Source organism: Sphaeramia orbicularis, chromosome 20, assembly GCF_902148855.1.
Source record: "Sphaeramia orbicularis chromosome 20, fSphaOr1.1, whole genome shotgun sequence".
Taxonomy (NCBI): Eukaryota; Metazoa; Chordata; class Actinopteri; order Kurtiformes; family Apogonidae; genus Sphaeramia; species Sphaeramia orbicularis.
Window position 1 is genome coordinate 3,739,654 of NC_043976.1, and position 17,046 is coordinate 3,756,699.

Genomic DNA, 17,046 nt, shown 5'->3' on the forward strand with positions numbered 1-17,046 from the left:
AACTGTCATTGTCAACACACTAATACACTCAGAGTAGAAAGTACACGCACAGAAGAACATGAAATGAGACACAGGGAGAGATTTTTCTGAACACTTGTTATACATTTTTCCTGGACACATGGGTGTCTTTGGCTGTGCTCTACACCACCTCCTGTGATGGTTTCCTACATATACTAGGGATGCAATGGTACTCGGGAAAACTGTGTACTGTTCGGTCCGCCCTGCACAGGACAATCCACCCTTAAGGACAGCGGGATTTCGGTTCGATTGATTTCTCTCTCTCACTTGATTGACATGCATGTGAGCATGCAGCGTGGGGAAGCCCCACCCCTCTGTGAGAGACAGTGGACAGAGAAGTGGCTTTAGACTCAACACACATCAGAGTCCTGCACAGGTTCACCACTTTTCCAAAGCTGGTATCTGCCCGTACCAACGTGCATTACGCCCGCGACCCAACCCATGATTCAACACATTGTCTACACAGTAACGCACTTTTAAGTTCCCGTGGTTCCCAACCTGGTGCCAGGACTCTGACACACATACCAATACCGTGACATGCGTGAACAAGGAAATGCTACGGCAGATAACCGTGGCATTTTTATACCGCTGTTTGTTTTACATCCGAACAGGTATTTATTTAAAAAAACAAAACCTTGGGCCCAATTGTGTGCACATGACTGCTTATACTACTGTATCCAAGTAGTCAAGGAATAAGAAAGGGTTCTATTGTTATGTACAGAAAGTGTTTTTTTATTTAGTACAGTAATAGAATTTGTTCCTACTGTGAAATTCAGCTTTGCTGACAGCAAAATAAAAACTAGAAAATTTAATTTTGGGAGAAAAAAAAAAACTGTTCTGTTACGCACATACACGTAACAAAAACTGAACCAAAACCATGGCCCAAAAACTGAGGTACAGACCGAAACCGTGGGCTACCTGTACCGTTGCACCCCTAACATATACACAAACTTACTTGTCTCTGGGATGAGCGAGTCCAGAGGCCTGGGGCTCCCGGAGGCCCTCGCTATCACAGGGGGCCCCCTCCTTCAACCCATTTTCCTGGGCAGCAGAGCTCCCAGCCTGCCCTGGCTCGGAGGCCTGGGGCTGGGCCAGGGTGGCCACTCAGGGGTTCCCAGTCCCCTCTGTTGTCTCTGGTCGCCCTCAGCCTAGAAACAAATAGCAGGGTGTATCAATCGGTGGAGATGGAGATGAGACAAGCTGGCTCCAAATCTGTGTTACTTTGGCTGAGAAACAGAAGTCCATGTGTTGTCTTTTGGAATTTTGTCAAGATTACAGAGATTATTTACAGTTTGTGAGTAAAACTATTTGGCAATGGAAGTGTCTTTCACAGAGCCTTTAAAGATCTGGAGCCAGACTCAAGTGGAAAAAGATGGACTAATAAAATGTAACTAAAATATACTCCATGTGTACACAAACAATTCAAACATGTCTAATGGAGCAATGACAGAAAATAACCAAGCATGTAATCAGAAAAAAGCACATGCAGAGTGCAAAACATGAAGAAATGAATCAAAGCCCCTTCTATCTGTTATTCCATATTATCTGCAAAATACAATGTGCAATCTTGAAAGAATAGTATGTTGAATGACTGCTTATGTTCATCTGTTAGAGTGAAATGTCAAAGAGGTCCAAAAAACAAAACAGAGTTAACGTGAAATCATCGGCCTAAGTGTCTCTATGCTTAACAAACAATCACAGAACAAGTAAATCAGAAGGTGAATTGCAGCTGAACTCAAACACGTGATTATATGTAAATGTGTGTGGGACTGAATCACAATAAACTATAGCGGTTTATATTCACTGTAAAGAAACACGTCATCCGGTACAACAGTTTGTCTCACTTACGTGTTTTTTGTTTTAACAATGATGGAGGAAAAACATCCAGATGAGTGACAAATGAAAGGAAAGGCTGACGGGAGTGGTATCCATCTGTAGGGCACGAAGGCTCCCTGAATGGTTCGATGAGTATGAAAATGATGTTCTATCATGGCCTTGACAGACATCGGATCTCAACCAAACTGAGGATTTTACAACTGATCTGGAAAGAACTCTCCACCTCCGTCATAAAAACAACCTAATGAGGGAATATTCTCAGTCAGAGCAGTGTTCATCCCTCTGGTAGACCTCGCAGACTTGTAGAATTAGTGCAGAGGACCACTGACATTGATTTTAATTACTCCGTCAAAATAATGTGGCTTATTGTATTTTAAAGGTTCAATATATAAGATTAAGTTTATGAGATGGGTTTATGTGTTGGGTTCAGGCTGTGTTTGTTCGCTGGCATTATTTAACTCCAATTCTGAGAAAAAGGGATAGTGTTGCACACTGTTGCAGAATAATGGTTGAAAGGCCTGAAGAACTCAGCAGCATGAATAAGGAAAACTGAGACAGATCCTCTACATAGACGTCTGTTAGGACTGTTATTATCATAGGTGCAGGCACTGGTTGGGCAGAAATGGAGCAGTCGAATGCACAAGTTAAGTATAAAGGGAACCTCGTATACTGAACCTTTAAAGCAGGCCATAAAAACCAACTAAACACATATATTGAGACCTTGTGGCCGTGGCTCAGGGGGTAGAGGGAGTCATCAAATAACCAAAGGGCTGGCGGTCAAATCCCAGTCTGTACTAGTCATGTGCCCTTGCGTTGTGTCCCTTGGGTAAGACACTTCACCTTGCCTCCAGTGCTGTTACTCACGCTGGTGTATGCATGTGTGTGAATGCTTGGTGGTGGTTGGAGGGGTCTGTCAGCCCACCTCATGGCAGCTGTAGTTTACCACCACCAGAGTGTGAATATGAGAGTGAATGAATGGATCCATTGCATGCGCTTTGAGTACGCCTTAATAGAAAAGCACTACATAAATCTTCTCCATTATTATTCATTATTATATTGCACAGTGATGCTAGAGCCTTTTTCTGATTTCATAAAGACAGAAATTATCTTTCTTTTAGCCTCAAAGTCCTATATGTGTATATACAGGGTGGGGAAGCAAAATTTACAATATTTTGAGGCAGGGATTGAAAGACAGTGTATGACCCAATTAGTTTATGAAAGTCATGAGAATTTATTTGCCACAAGAAAATGTCCATAATAGAAAATGTTTTTATTCTATGTGTCCTCCTTCTTTCTCAATAACTGCCTTCACACGCTTCCTGAAACTTGCACAAGTGTTCCTCAAATATTGGGGTGACAACTTCTCCCATTCTTCTTTAATAGTATCTTCCAGACTTTCTGGTAATAGTTTTGCTCATAGTCATTCTCTTCTTTCCATTCTAAACAGTCTTATGGACACTCCAACTATTTTTGAAATCTCCTTTGGTGTGACGAGTGCATTCAGCAAATCACACACTCTTTGACGTTTGCTTTCCTGATTACTCATATGGGCAAAAGTTTCTGAAAAGGTATGGATAATAGTGTTAGGTATGATTATGACATCAATATATGTTTGGGTTCAAAACAACTGACGTAGTGTCTGCTGAGAAAAAACAACTAAATGTTCAGTGTAAATTTTGCTTCCCCACCCTGTACATAACGTAAAACATGCTAAAATGCAGGATGATAGTACATGCCACACCTTAAACAACAACCTATTTTCAAAACAGCAGAATAACTTGCTGTTCAGTATCTGAAAAAAACCCTCTGAGACCCTAGTGATTATTATAGCAGTGCTATTCTTAGATGCTCTCATTATTATGTGTCTTCACTAGTTAGAAAATACAGATGATGACTTGCAAAACAGTGTGTGAAGATGAGGATGTGTGATGGATGTGTTCATGCAGTGATCATGAAACAAAGATGAGCTGTGATAGGCTGAGGGGACAGGTGACATCACATCATAGCACTTTCCTGTCTTATCTGTATTTAATTGCAAGCCTGTTTCACATACGAGGGCTGTTCAATAAGTTCATGGCCTCACCCAGAAATACTGAGCAAAAATCAACCAGGATGTTACATTCTTTCGTGATGGGATAGTGATGCTTGGACATCGATGGACCAAGTGCATTGCTGTAAATGGAGATTATGTTGAAAAATAAAATATAAATTATCAGTCTGTGTTGTTCTGTTCTGGGTGAGGCCATGACTTATTGAACAGCCCTCATATATGGGTCAAATATGGAGGACGATGCCTCCCTTCCCCCTGTTTTCTCTCTAAACATGTTGCACAGGACCGAACTGAGCTCGACCCTGCAAGGGAGCGTCCAAAGGTCAAAAGTCAACATGTCAGTATAAGGGAGCTGATTGCAGATGTGCTGGGCTTGGGCTGGAGACACTTGACGTTGCTGCAGATGATTTATGACAGGCTGTCGTCATCAGGGACTGTGGATCGAAGCCACACAGCGTCTTTTGAATGTCATTATGGACGCAGTGGTGAAAACGAGACAAGAATGAAAAACTGCAACTATTCCTCCCCTTGTACTCTTAACATTTCCAGTGTGTACAACATCTGATCTCTTACACATTGTTATAGAAAAAACATACAGACACACAGGAAGTGGCAGAGTCAGCAGTGGGTTCTTTACACCTTGATCTTCTGACAGACATTTTAGAAAAGTTCCACAAATAAGAAAAAAATTATCACAGATATTTTTAGATCTCTGAAAATCCAATTTTAGAACCTCTGTTTCTGTGTTTATTTCCTGTACAAAAGTTTGGCATATTTGATTTTCTAGACTGAAGGAAGAGAGGACATAGTGATAGACAGAGGTGGAAGAAGTATTTTCCACCTTTGTAACAGTACAAAAAAGATAGTAGAGAAACACTACATCACAAGTTAATGTCCTGAATTCAAGGGCTAGGGTTAGGTTAGGTTGGGTTAACCCTAACCCAGCATAAAATGAACCGTTTAAAATCTAAGCAGTCAGAATTCTGCAAAAAAATTTGAAAAGATAGTATACTCTTAGCCTCTAAAATTAAACTTCTACTTCTAACCAAACTTGTCATACCTGAGAGATGTAGACAGACGTGCAGTGCATTTCTATAACATTTGTAGATCACTTGGCAGCAAATTAAACTAGTAGAGGAAAAGAATGTTTTAAACTACAATTTTATCCTCTCTCAGTTGTAAAAATTAATAGAGTAATAGGGTAGGGTAATTAATAGGCCATAGGGTTACAAATACCCTGTAGCATTTACAGTAGCAACTAGAAATACTATATAAAATTACTATATACAAGCTATAATTTGATAACTGTATGAAATGAGCCTAATGCACATTAAGTTTTTTCCACTGATGTGATTATTAATTACAAAAAGTGTAAAAAAAAAAAAAAGCTGTTAATGCTCTCCATGTGTCTGCAGGTATTTGGGCTTTTCCATGAAATTTGAGTTGGGATCCAAGTTGACAATAACTGACTACATTAATAAATTAAGTCTGTAGCTTGAGGAACAGAAGGGATGAAACAAATTTCCCAAGAGCAAACGTTACAAATTCTTTTCCTGAAAATTAACCCGGAAACTTGGATGAGGAAATCAGTGTATTGTGGCTGTTAACATGAATGTGGATGACTGGATTAGTAACAGACTTAACTGATGTCGACAAACAGACCTGAAACCTCATAACCTCACAGCATGTGCACATGTTCCATGATGCACTTTTAACTGAAATAAAAATAATGGGATGATTGCCTAAAAACATGACTTACTGAAACTGTACTCAGTGTTTAAAAAGCATACTACAATTATACAGAAAATGTTTGTTTTGTTTTTCACCTTTCTACATTCATGTGATACATAAGCCTTGTATTTTGGCTGATATCTTCCTTTTTCTTTTTTCTTTTTTTTTTTTTAAAACTGTGCCAGGTTTACACCAGGAAATGGCAACATATCACATGTCTGAGTTCACAATTCATCCATGAAGTTGGCATAAAGTGTACATTTATGATTGCTTTTAATGTTATGCAATACTTCTTCCAACTTTTTCCAATCTTGGTCCATACTACATAACAAAATCAAAATGAAACTAAGAAAGATTTACATAAAAGTAAACTATAACAAAACTATTTTTAGAGATAAAAATTACACAAAGTGTTTAAAAACTTATTCAACGTTGACCTCAAACTATTTGATTCTATAATAAAAGGCATCACACCATGCAAAGCGTAATCGGTCATAAATGTCAAACACAGACATCTCAACACATCCAGATGGCTTAATGAATTTTTAATGTTCTGTAACATCTGCACTGTTTGTTTTCACTTGCCAGCTCATAAAGATATCTATCAGTGTTTCTTAATCGGTTTTAATGGAGGTGGTTATTACAGTGCACACAGAGTCAGGGTTAATGTCTTCATGTGTTGTTCTCACCTTGATGTTTCCTCCACCAGGTGAATGGCCCACATTGTCCATGGAGCCCACTTTAGACTGAGCCTTATCCCTAAAACTCACTTTGTGGGACTCGATCTTCACATCACCGCCCGCCTGCAGCACACACATGTAGTCAGACTTATGATCATGCGCTGCTGTGTTTATAAAAACCACATAACGGTGTATATTGCTCATATATTAACTGCATGTCTTTATCTTGCAGTGTGTATTAAAGCTGCAAGTGAGTGAAATTAGAGCATGTAAAAATAAAATACTGGATCCAGCAGGAACAAAAACATGTCTGAGCTCACCAGGCTTGTGCTTGATGTTGTCTTTGGAGCCGCACTTTGACGTCACTTTACTCAAATCCACCTTCTTGTTGAGTATCTGCACCTGTCAGACATCACAGTTCCTCTTGTCAGTCTCATCAGAAGAACACAGCAGACTTAGTTTTCACTTCCTGTTCTTTATAAAGTCTGTGTAAAGCAGTAATATGTATGTATACATATACACACAGTTCATAAGGCCCCAGAAAATGACAAGAAAAACTTGATAAAATTAAGCTTCAAAATCGCGCAAAAAGACTTAAAGGATGAATCGCTCTAGTTATTCTCAGTCTGTGATAATTAGCAGTTTCTTCTTCTTTATGCAAGTTACCAGTAGTGCTATATTACTGACTGCTGTAAGAAAATGAAGTCTATCAATAATTAGCACCATGTATCATGCATTATGTCAGTCTTCATCAGAAGTTCTGTCTGTGTAATTACAAGCTGTCTTTCCATTAAATATCAGCTTAATTTAGAGCTAACTTTCCAACTGTCACAGAGAAAAGTCAGTTAGAATACACTAGGCTGTGTAGGGTAACCATTACATTACATGTGGTGTTCTGGTATGTTTTCTCCTGATTTCACCTCCTGCAGCTTCGTCTTTTTTTTCTTTTTTGAAAAAAGCCAAAAACCATCTAAGTGAGAGTTCTTTTCAGATGATGTGGATTCCTGAAACATTTTCATTATAAAACTGAATATGTTTATTGACAGACTGCACCGGATCAAATGAACTACGACTCTTCCACTCTCTCACATGAATATAGTTATTTTTGACTTATCTCTTTAGCGTCAACTGTCACAAATCTGCATTAAACCATTTCTATTACAGAATCAGCCAAGATAGCATATGTATTCCCCCCATGTCAGGTTGGGCATATTCAAAATGCCACTATTATCATTAAAAAAAATCAGCAATACCATCAGTAAAACCACCTCAATCTCCTGAGACAGGAAAATCTGTTTTTTTATCACCTTTTCATTAATAATGACAATTATGCCTGTTGTTACAAATTTGCATCATACCCACATTTCTCTCTATTTTATGTGTTATTTTACGTCCATTTAATTTAGCATCTCCATGAAAGCAAAACAATCTTTTGCTTTAAATGTGTTTGTTTTAAATATAGAAATTGAAGCGTTAAGCAATCATTATCTACAAGGTTTGGTATCAGGAAATTGAAGATTTCTGTACTGAAAGCAAAAATGATAAAAACATTTAAACAGTCTACTCTTATGCTAAGTTCTACAGTGTTGCCTGTTTTCAGGAATTAGTTTCTAATCTATACGTTTACAAAGCTTGGAAAGACATCTCTGAGTGTGCTACACAAACTTTAAAAAGTAGTAGCTGAACTTACAACATGCTTCTTTAACTGAAAAATCAGTCATTATAAGGATACACAGTTTTCCTGCTAAAAAAACCCCTACATATTGTTGCAATTACCTTACATACTTTTTTACATGTATAAAACTACAAATGTCTTGAGTACAAAATTAAATTTGTAGGTGTGCTAGGAAGAAGTTTAAAAAAACAGGCACCAAGGAGAAAAGTTCAAGAAAGAACAGTATCATCAAGAACCCAGAAATGAAAAACACTTTTTCTGTGGTGGCATCCAACCGGAATACCTTATTCTACACGTGGCCAATCAGAGGCCAGAGGTGTTTGACTGGACCAGTGTTTAGTAGGTTAGTGACAAGGATGACACAGAAAGAGCTGAGGGAAGCAAGGGCTTGTGAAGTGGGTTTTGGGGAAAGGCTGGTGCATTTGGCTTGCTAGCATGCTGCCCAATAACATGGTATCTGTTGCCGTCTTTGGAACAAACCCAGATCAGCATGTTACATGTTGGTGGCCATCAATTTGGCCTTACAGAGACTGCCTATAATCTCTTTCAAGCTCCCATATCAGGTACAACAGCCACTACAAAGGACTCTGTTTATTATTTAGTTTCCCCCTATAGGAGTGAAGAAGAGATGAAAATAGAACATTTCATCCTTAACGTTTGTTTACTCTAGCCATTTCATTAAGGTAAATTTTTTTTGACAAACTGGCCTGTGCATGTAAGCTCCAGTTGTAGGCCAGACCGTACTTACATTCCCTCCACCAGGAACATGCTTCATATTCTCCTTGGAGCCCAAGCGTGAGGTGACGTGGCTGAAGTCCACCTTTTTGGAGACTATCTGAACCTATATGGACACAGCATAGCAGCAAGAGGGGAGAGGACAGCAGAGGAAGGCAGGGAAGGGATGATGTCAGAGAAGAGAAAAGAAAGAGGAGAAGACGAGAGAAGAGATAAGAAAAGAGCAAAGAGATGAGAAGAGAGGAGAAGAAGAGAAGAGAGACAAGAGAGGAGAAGAAAGGAGAAGAGACGAGAAGATAAGAAAAGAGAGGAAGAGAAGAGAAGAGAAGAGAAGAGAAGAGAGAGAAGAGGAAGAGAAGAGAAGAGGAAGAAGAGAAGAGGAAGAGAAGAGAAGAGAAGAGAAGAGAAGAGAAGAGAAGAGAAGAGAAGAGAAGAGAAGAGAAGAGAAGAGAATCACCATCACAGGTCGGGTTAGAAAGGAAAGGATGAAGGGTTGGAGCATGGTACGACCCTGAGCCAGAGCAAATATGGCTTCAAATATCTGTGCTACTTCAGACATGCTTGACATTGGCTGAAATGTCTTTCTTGTCTGGTTTTCTTAATACTGCCCGAACCAAAACTGAAGGGAAGGAAAGCAGCATCTAATGAAAGCCACACAAGGTTTGTTTTATAGAGCACACACATGCAAGTGGACACACATAGTGGACTGTTCCTGAGGTTATATATATATATAGCCCATGTTTATTAGCACATTGACCCTATAGCCTGGGAACCGGAGGCACTTTGCTGAGAGCTTGTTTCAGTTTTTGTGGCAGGTCCACCTGACTGTGCTCCCATTCAGACACGTTTCTGCTCAGCCTAGAACAGTCTTGGCCAACTGTTGATCTGATAATGGGGCTTTGCAATTGAGTCCCATTGGTAAGAAACATGTGTTTTCCATACTTGTGGTAGGATGCTCATTTAAACTCGGATTACCAGTGTCGACCAGTGGGTTGCAGATTTATCCAAATACATGCCGAGGTATTTAGTTGTGCACCCACTGATAATACCTGTTGTAAATGGACAATTAACAAAAAGGTCCCAGGCTTATCCTTGGTCAATAAACACAGGATCACAGTTCACACATAAAACGTTAGTATGTTTATGACAAAGCCAGAACACAGATAACCTATTTTATCCAGACTGCTTTTCACAGCTGTTGTGTTTGACAATGTAACACCAACACATCGTGATACGCAATACTCATATTACCAAGTATTTGTCAAGAGTACACCGCAGCGTTATGATAACCCCATTAAACTGTATAGGCAGTGTGTAAACCAGCTTAGTGTTTAAGGTGTGGAGGACTGTTTGTGACCTTTATTTTGATCAATAACAAAAAGACCTATTTATAATATAATGCTGTTATGCTACTTTTGCATGATGTATTGCCTTATAGTAGACTTGTCAGCTTCTTTGAGTGAACAGCACAAAATATTCTGCTTAAAACACCACAGAATTGTAGCTGTTGAAAGCAAACTAACCCATCACCTACAGTAAAAAAATTACCATTTATTGCACATGTTAAAAATTGGTGTGTAAAATCCTCAGGGCATATCTATATTTATGTCTGAATCAGTGTTAAGAGGGACAACCTGTAATAAAAGATGAGCAGCTGATGGGTTTGACAGTGTGGTGTGTGTGCTTAAAAATGGGACACATTACTGTAAGTACTATATAAATGAAAGTTTTTGCCTGGCTTGGCTTTGAGCCCTCAGCAGCTCAATGTATTATATCAAAATAATGATAATAATAATAATAATAATAATATGAAATCATATTCAACAAAACTAAATATGTATGAACAGAAAGGACAGTGAGATGAGGTTGAGGGTGTTGCAATGGTGGGGGGAGAGGGGACTCACTTTGCCCTGGCTTGTTTCTTTGGAGGCGACGCCCCTGCTCTGAGAGGCAGATGACACCTGGGGAGACAAGCCCACCCTGCGTCAACAACAATAACTCCAAACAAAATACACCGGAAGATGAGGATTATGAAGTCAAAGTGCAGTGAATTGTGAGAGAGAGGAAAACTGGGATTTAGGTTGGGATGCAAAACCATACAGGAAGAAAAAAGAGGGATGAGTACTAGCGAAAGGAAAATGAGGGATGCACAAACAGAGGAGGGGCAGAACTTACAGAATTATCTCTACTGAGTACAACTTGGGTCTAGAAATTACATTTTTTGTGAGTACTTGGTAATAACAGCCAACTTCCCAGACTCACAGTGGACTTACCATATTTTGGCAGACCATTTCTTTTGGCATTCTGCTATTTCATTTTTTTTAACCCTATAACGCCAAACATATCATATTTGATACATGAGTTTTGAAGCCCTCTACATGATCAGTGTGATTTTTTTTTTCTTGAAAAACCTGATGTATACAATTAGATACATGCAAACATGCAATACAAGCATAAGGCCACCAGGGGGGAGGAATTTGCTCACCAGAGGCCTTTCCAGTGACACTACAAGACTGTCATTAATGAGGAAGAAGGCAGAACTTTGGCAAGTTTGAAAAGAATTACAATTTGTTAGACATGTTTGTGTTAGATTATGTTATTGTTTGTTCAAAAATAATAATATTTGAGCATTGACACCCGATGTATCAAATATGACACAAATTTAAACTCATACATGGAAACTGATATTTGAAAAAAAAAAACTTTGGGTTGTTCAGAAGGACCAATAAAGGATCCAATTTCAAAGAACTGGAATATTCTGTCAATGATTTAATGGTCAGACTTTGCAGGGCTAAAAGGACAGTAATCCCCACCTGCTTGGTTCTTTGTTTTGCAGAGGTTTAACCATTTGCTAAAACCATTTGTAAAGAATTTTTCTACCAAAGTAAATTGCAAAGTTGTAAAGACATTGTCATTACATCCTGGGCAAAACCCAATGATTAATAAAATATAAAGAAGTGAGATATTTTTTGGATCCATCCACACATCCATATAAGTAAGTTTGTGGGTCAGAACTTATTAGGTTAAGAATCAGTTTTCTCTGCTAATTTATGTCAGATTTGATACTGAGTAGGTGGGCTCTTAAAATTGAGATGCAGCTGTTGTGAAGACAGTGGATGCATCATTGAACTTAGGGTACTTGTATTTATTTATTCAAGACTAAAAATCAATTCTTTTTTATCAAAGTAATCAAAACTAAAAGCTGACAACACAAGTATGATCCAAGTTGTAATGAATTAGAATCATCCTTTGCAGAGTTAGAACAAAAAAAGAGGAACATGAAGTTTAGAATTTGACAGGTGAAATGGTGATGAATGATCCAGAAAAAAGGGGAAGGAAATGAACAGAGGCAGAAACATGAAGCTGAAGATGCAGCTGCTGAGGTTAAAGCACTGTCAGCTGTGTGTTTTATGCTAAAAACCTGACTGCCAGATAACGCTGCAATATTTAGAAAATGGTTTGGTTGTTTTAGTAAGAGCTGATGAGAAGATTTAAGTATAAAGACAAGCAGAAGAACTGCAAACCAGTCATGTTAAATTGGTCAGAAAGCTGCTGATGCCAATACCAGTATAGGACGACGCACCTTTCCACCTCCAGGCTGGTGTTTTATATTGTCTGTGGAGCCAATTTTGGAGCGGGCGTTACGGATGTCGGGGGCTCCAGCTATGCCAGTGCGAGCTGTGGTCCTGGAGGCGGTTGGGTGGTAGTGGTGGTTGAGGATTGGGTCTGGAGGTGCGAGGCACCGAGGGCTTCTTCTCAGGTACTGTACCAGAGGCAGACGATGGTGTGGTTGGTTTGGTTGCTGTGGTTCGAGTGCGGGAAGCAGCAGTGGTAGAAGCTGTGACCCGGGTGGTGGTGGTGGTCTTGGGCTTGGTAGAATCAGCTGGAGGGTGAAGAATGTTAAAAATTTATATAGAATGTCTACTGCAAATCCACCCTCTCAACAATCTCACACTATGAGTCTGGGAAAGTTTCTTCCCATCTCTTTATTATTATTATTATTATTATTATTATTATTATTATTATTATTATTATTATTATTATTATTGATTTATTTATTTTATCTTTTTAAATATTTTGATCTTTTATCATTTAATCACTTAGTTTTTATTTCCACCAAGAAAGTCCTGTCATTTATTCAAAGCATGATGACAAAATTTTGTTAAAAACTGGCAACAAAGCTGAGTTTTACATTTTGGTTGCTAATTTCCTTAAATGAATTGCCTCTGAAAGGACGTTTTACATACATTTCAATATATGCTAAATATTTGAAATATGAACTAATATACAGTATACTACTAAAATAATACATAAGGTCTGCAGCTAAAGCCACATATGTCCCATAAAAACTTAGCGTCCTAATGCACCAAAGTGCACCACAGCCCCGATATAACAATACACATCACAATGAAACATAATGAACACAACAAAAAACCAAACAAAACAAATGTGGGTATTAAAAAATTACCAGTGAGGGAAGTATGACATTTTAATGGGTCGGTGTACACATAACTTGTTACTTATAAGCTAACATACAACTCTTACTACTAAAACGTATAGAGTAAAAGTAGGGGTACGTATCTATTTCAATTCTGTAATTTATCAACTAAATTGAGAAGCTAGCATAAATCAGTGCTAATGCTAAAACCAGTTTGTTTCTGGCAAACATACTTATGTGAAATTTGGCTGCTTGTTTTACAAATCATGCCTGTAAATTATGTTATATTTATATGATATATACTTATAGTTTATGAAATAATACTAAAAGACAGCAGTCAACACAGCATGTCCCAGGTACAACCTAAGCTTCCTAAAGAGCAAATGGATAATATGCTGATGGACCTAGCATACAAGCTGTATGACAGACTGATAGAGTTTGCAACACAATACACAAAGTATTTAGCAGTTTAACCAAAAACCAAATCGACCAAATTTGGCTGCCAATTACAGATAAAAGACTTCAGACTTGCTTTATTGTCATTCAATAAATGCACCATCAGTACTTTATTAAATGAAATATTGGTGCTTTGCTCACCACAGTTTCAGTTTATAAATAAAATAAATAAATAAAGACACACCTCGCAAAATATAAAGTAGCCTAAAATGCTGTAATCATTTTAAATATATATATATGTATATAAAATTTTGAAAAGACTGTACTGTAAAAGTGGTACTCTACTCATGACATACAGTCGTCCTCAAAATTATTCATACCCCTGCCATTTTTTTGTAACTTTTTGTTTTTGTGATGAAATGAATGAGTTTTGTCAAGTTTGTTTGTGACTCATATGTGATACACAAGTGAGGAAATAAGAACAAATGATACTTGGAGAAATACTTTATTTCAGGAGTATTTTATTAGAGGATTTCCAAAAAACGCCATGTTCAAAATTATTCATACCCTAGGTTTATTAAGTCCAAAGTCTTTTCTTAATAGTCAGTAGAATAGCCTTTGTTCTTGATAATGGTTCCTGTAAGTGTCCACAGGTTCTCTTCTGTCTCCTGTGGGGTTTTGGTCCACTCTTCCTGGACCAAAGCCTCTAGCTGGGTCTGGTTGGATGGTTTCCTACCCATCACGCTAGTCTTTGGCTCCCTCCACAGATTCTCTATATGATTTAGGTCAGAGCTTTGACTGGGTCATGTCCTTGAACCACTACTGCACTACCTTGATGGTATGCTTGGGGTCAGTGTCCTGCTGGGACGTCCAGTCAGGACCAGTCTAGAGTTTCTCAGCAGACACTTCCACATTGTCATCCAGGATGTTGATATAATCCTCCTTTTTCATGATGCCCTGTATCTTGATGAGGTTCTCGGTGCCACTAGCAGAAAGCAACCCCATAGCATTATGTTGCCACCACCATGCTTGATGGTTGGGGCTGTGTTCAGCTTGCGTTCTTCTCCTTGCTTCCTTCAGATGCAGTCAACATCCATGTGGCCAAACAACTCCATCTTTGTTTCATCAAATCACTGGATTGATGACCAAAAGCTTGGATCTTGTTTAAGAAGAGCTCTAGGAAATGCCAGATGAGCCTCCTGATGTTTCAGCCTGAGTCATGCCATCTTCCTGTGTCTGCATCCATGGAGAACTCCTTTGTGCAATACTGGCTGGATGGTTGTCTGTGATACCTTCATACCTCGGTTATTTTGGTGGCAACATAATGCTATGGTTATAACCTATAATGCTAGGATGCTTCTCTGCTAGTGGCACTGGAAACCTCATGAAGTTACAAGGCATCATGAATTTAACATAATTATATCAACGTCCTGGATGACAGCGTGAAAGTGCTGAGAAACTCTAGACTGGTCCTGACTGGACGTCCCAGCAGGACACTGACCCCAAGCATACCACCAAGGTCGTGCAGTAGTGGTTCAAGGACATGACCCAGTCAAAGTCCTAACCTAAATCATTTAGAGGACCTGTGGAGGGAGCTAAAGACCAGAGTGATGGGTAGGAGACCATCCAACCGGACCCAGCTGGAGGCTTTGGTCCTGGAAGAGTGGACCAAAACCCCACAGGAGACAGAAGAGAACCTGTGGACACTTACAGGAACCATTATCAAGAACAAAGGCTATTCTACTGACTATTAAGAAAAGACTTTGGACTTAATAAACCTAGGGTATGAATAATTTTGAACATGGCGTTTTTTAGAAATCCTCTAATAAAATACTCCTGAAATAAAGTATTTCTCCAAGTATCATTTGTTCTTATTTCCTCACTTGTGTATCACATATAAGTCACAAACAAACTTGACAAAACTCATTCATTTCATCACAAAAACAAAAAGTTACAAAAAATGGCAGGGGTATGAATAATTTTGAGGACGACTGTACATACATTTCTTGGCACCAGCTAACATACAGCAGACAAGAACACGTATATGAACTTTGTGATCACAAGCTTGACCATTACGAACTGTAATCTGGATTTTGAGTAAAGTTTGTATCCCTGGACACCAACTAACATCAAATGTGACATTCACCTGAAGTAGCTCATTTTCAGGCTCCTTTTGTTCAGAATATTACGATGTATTGTAAAAAGGCTGTGCAACATTTCCGCCATAAAATCTGTCACCATTCACATAAACTGTGTGATTTGTCAGCTCTTCAGAGGGCCAAGGCTTGCTGAACCATGTGTCCTGTTGTCAATCCTTCCTGACAGATTTCGTATATCTCCGGCCCCTGTTAAGACATGTTTAATTGAGGAAATCCTCCACCCTGCTTCCATGTTTCTAAAGAGTCATTTGACTTGCCGTATGAACCCTGGCAGATTAAACAACCCGAGGCTGTATCAGCAGGAGCTACAAACTCCTGTCAACAGCAAGGGAACAGTAATCCACAGACTGCTGTGGTGAAGGTTTTTAACTCTCCAGAGCCTTTTAGCAATAAAGCCTCTCTTTCTCCAAGCCTATCCAGCACTGTCATGGTTGGGCAGTATGTGATGCAGTGTCACACTCCTGCTGACAGCTCTTCTGTTGCCAAAATGTAAAATAATCTGTCAACAAGAAAAGTTGTAACTGTATGAGAAGACAGAGGGGAGCCAAAACTGAGGATATTAATGCTGAAGTTACGAAAAAAGAAAGTTAGCAGAAATATATGCATAACACAAAACATAGAGAATGAAGAGAACTGCTGGGTCAGATAGCAGCTCGAAAAAATTCTCTCACATTTGTATGGATTTTCTCAGCAGGACTGACAGGAAACTGGGTACTAATTATGTATATAATGATGGATTTTCTCTTCTGCATGATACAGTATCCCTGAAAGCTGTGTAGTGATGAGTAATGACAGGTTTTCCTTGGATCATCTCTGGACCTGCTGCTGTGGTCTTTCTTCTCTCCTGCCTTCATCGTCATCACGTATAGTTGTGATAGTGTTTATAGACAGTAGAGGTTTCTACTATTGGTACTAACAGCTGCAGTAGTAGTATATTCACTGTTAATACTTGTATTTAGAGTAATAGTATTAACAGTTATGGACATTTGTTCTAGCTATTGGTAATTATACACACCATCTGTTTAGTTTTTAACTGTTGTAGTTCAGTTTGCTGTGCATCTATGTGTCTCTATTTCCCCTTCTCCCCCTTCCCCCAATCTCTCTCTCTTTCTCTTCCTTTAACCCTCTCTCTTTAACCTCAACTGGTCAAGGCAGACAACAATCCTCAAAGAGTCAGGGTCTACTCCAGGTCTCTGCCTGTTAAAAGGAAGTTTTTCCTCACTACTGTTGCCAAGTGTTTGCTCCTGGAGGATTCTGTTGGGTTTCTGAAAACTGACTTAAGACTCTGGTTTAGACCAGCTCTAAATGTAAAGTGTCATCAGATAACT

The 17,046-nt window shown here is 38.9% G+C and overlaps 1 protein-coding gene across 1 annotated transcript in view; it reads right to left on the reverse strand.

Annotated features, from left to right (window-relative positions):
- Positions 1–396: 396 nt before the first annotated feature.
- Positions 397–17,046, reverse strand: part of LOC115411692 (microtubule-associated protein 4) — a 211,925-nt gene continuing 195,275 nt past the window's right edge. Inside the window, 11 exon segments of the mRNA XM_030123907.1 lie at positions 397–530; positions 974–998; positions 1,000–1,092; positions 1,094–1,132; positions 1,134–1,166; positions 6,325–6,435; positions 6,634–6,717; positions 8,739–8,831; positions 10,630–10,686; positions 12,309–12,425; positions 12,427–12,608. Coding sequence (XP_029979767.1) covers positions 397–530; positions 974–998; positions 1,000–1,092; positions 1,094–1,132; positions 1,134–1,166; positions 6,325–6,435; positions 6,634–6,717; positions 8,739–8,831; positions 10,630–10,686; positions 12,309–12,425; positions 12,427–12,608 — 968 coding nt within the window.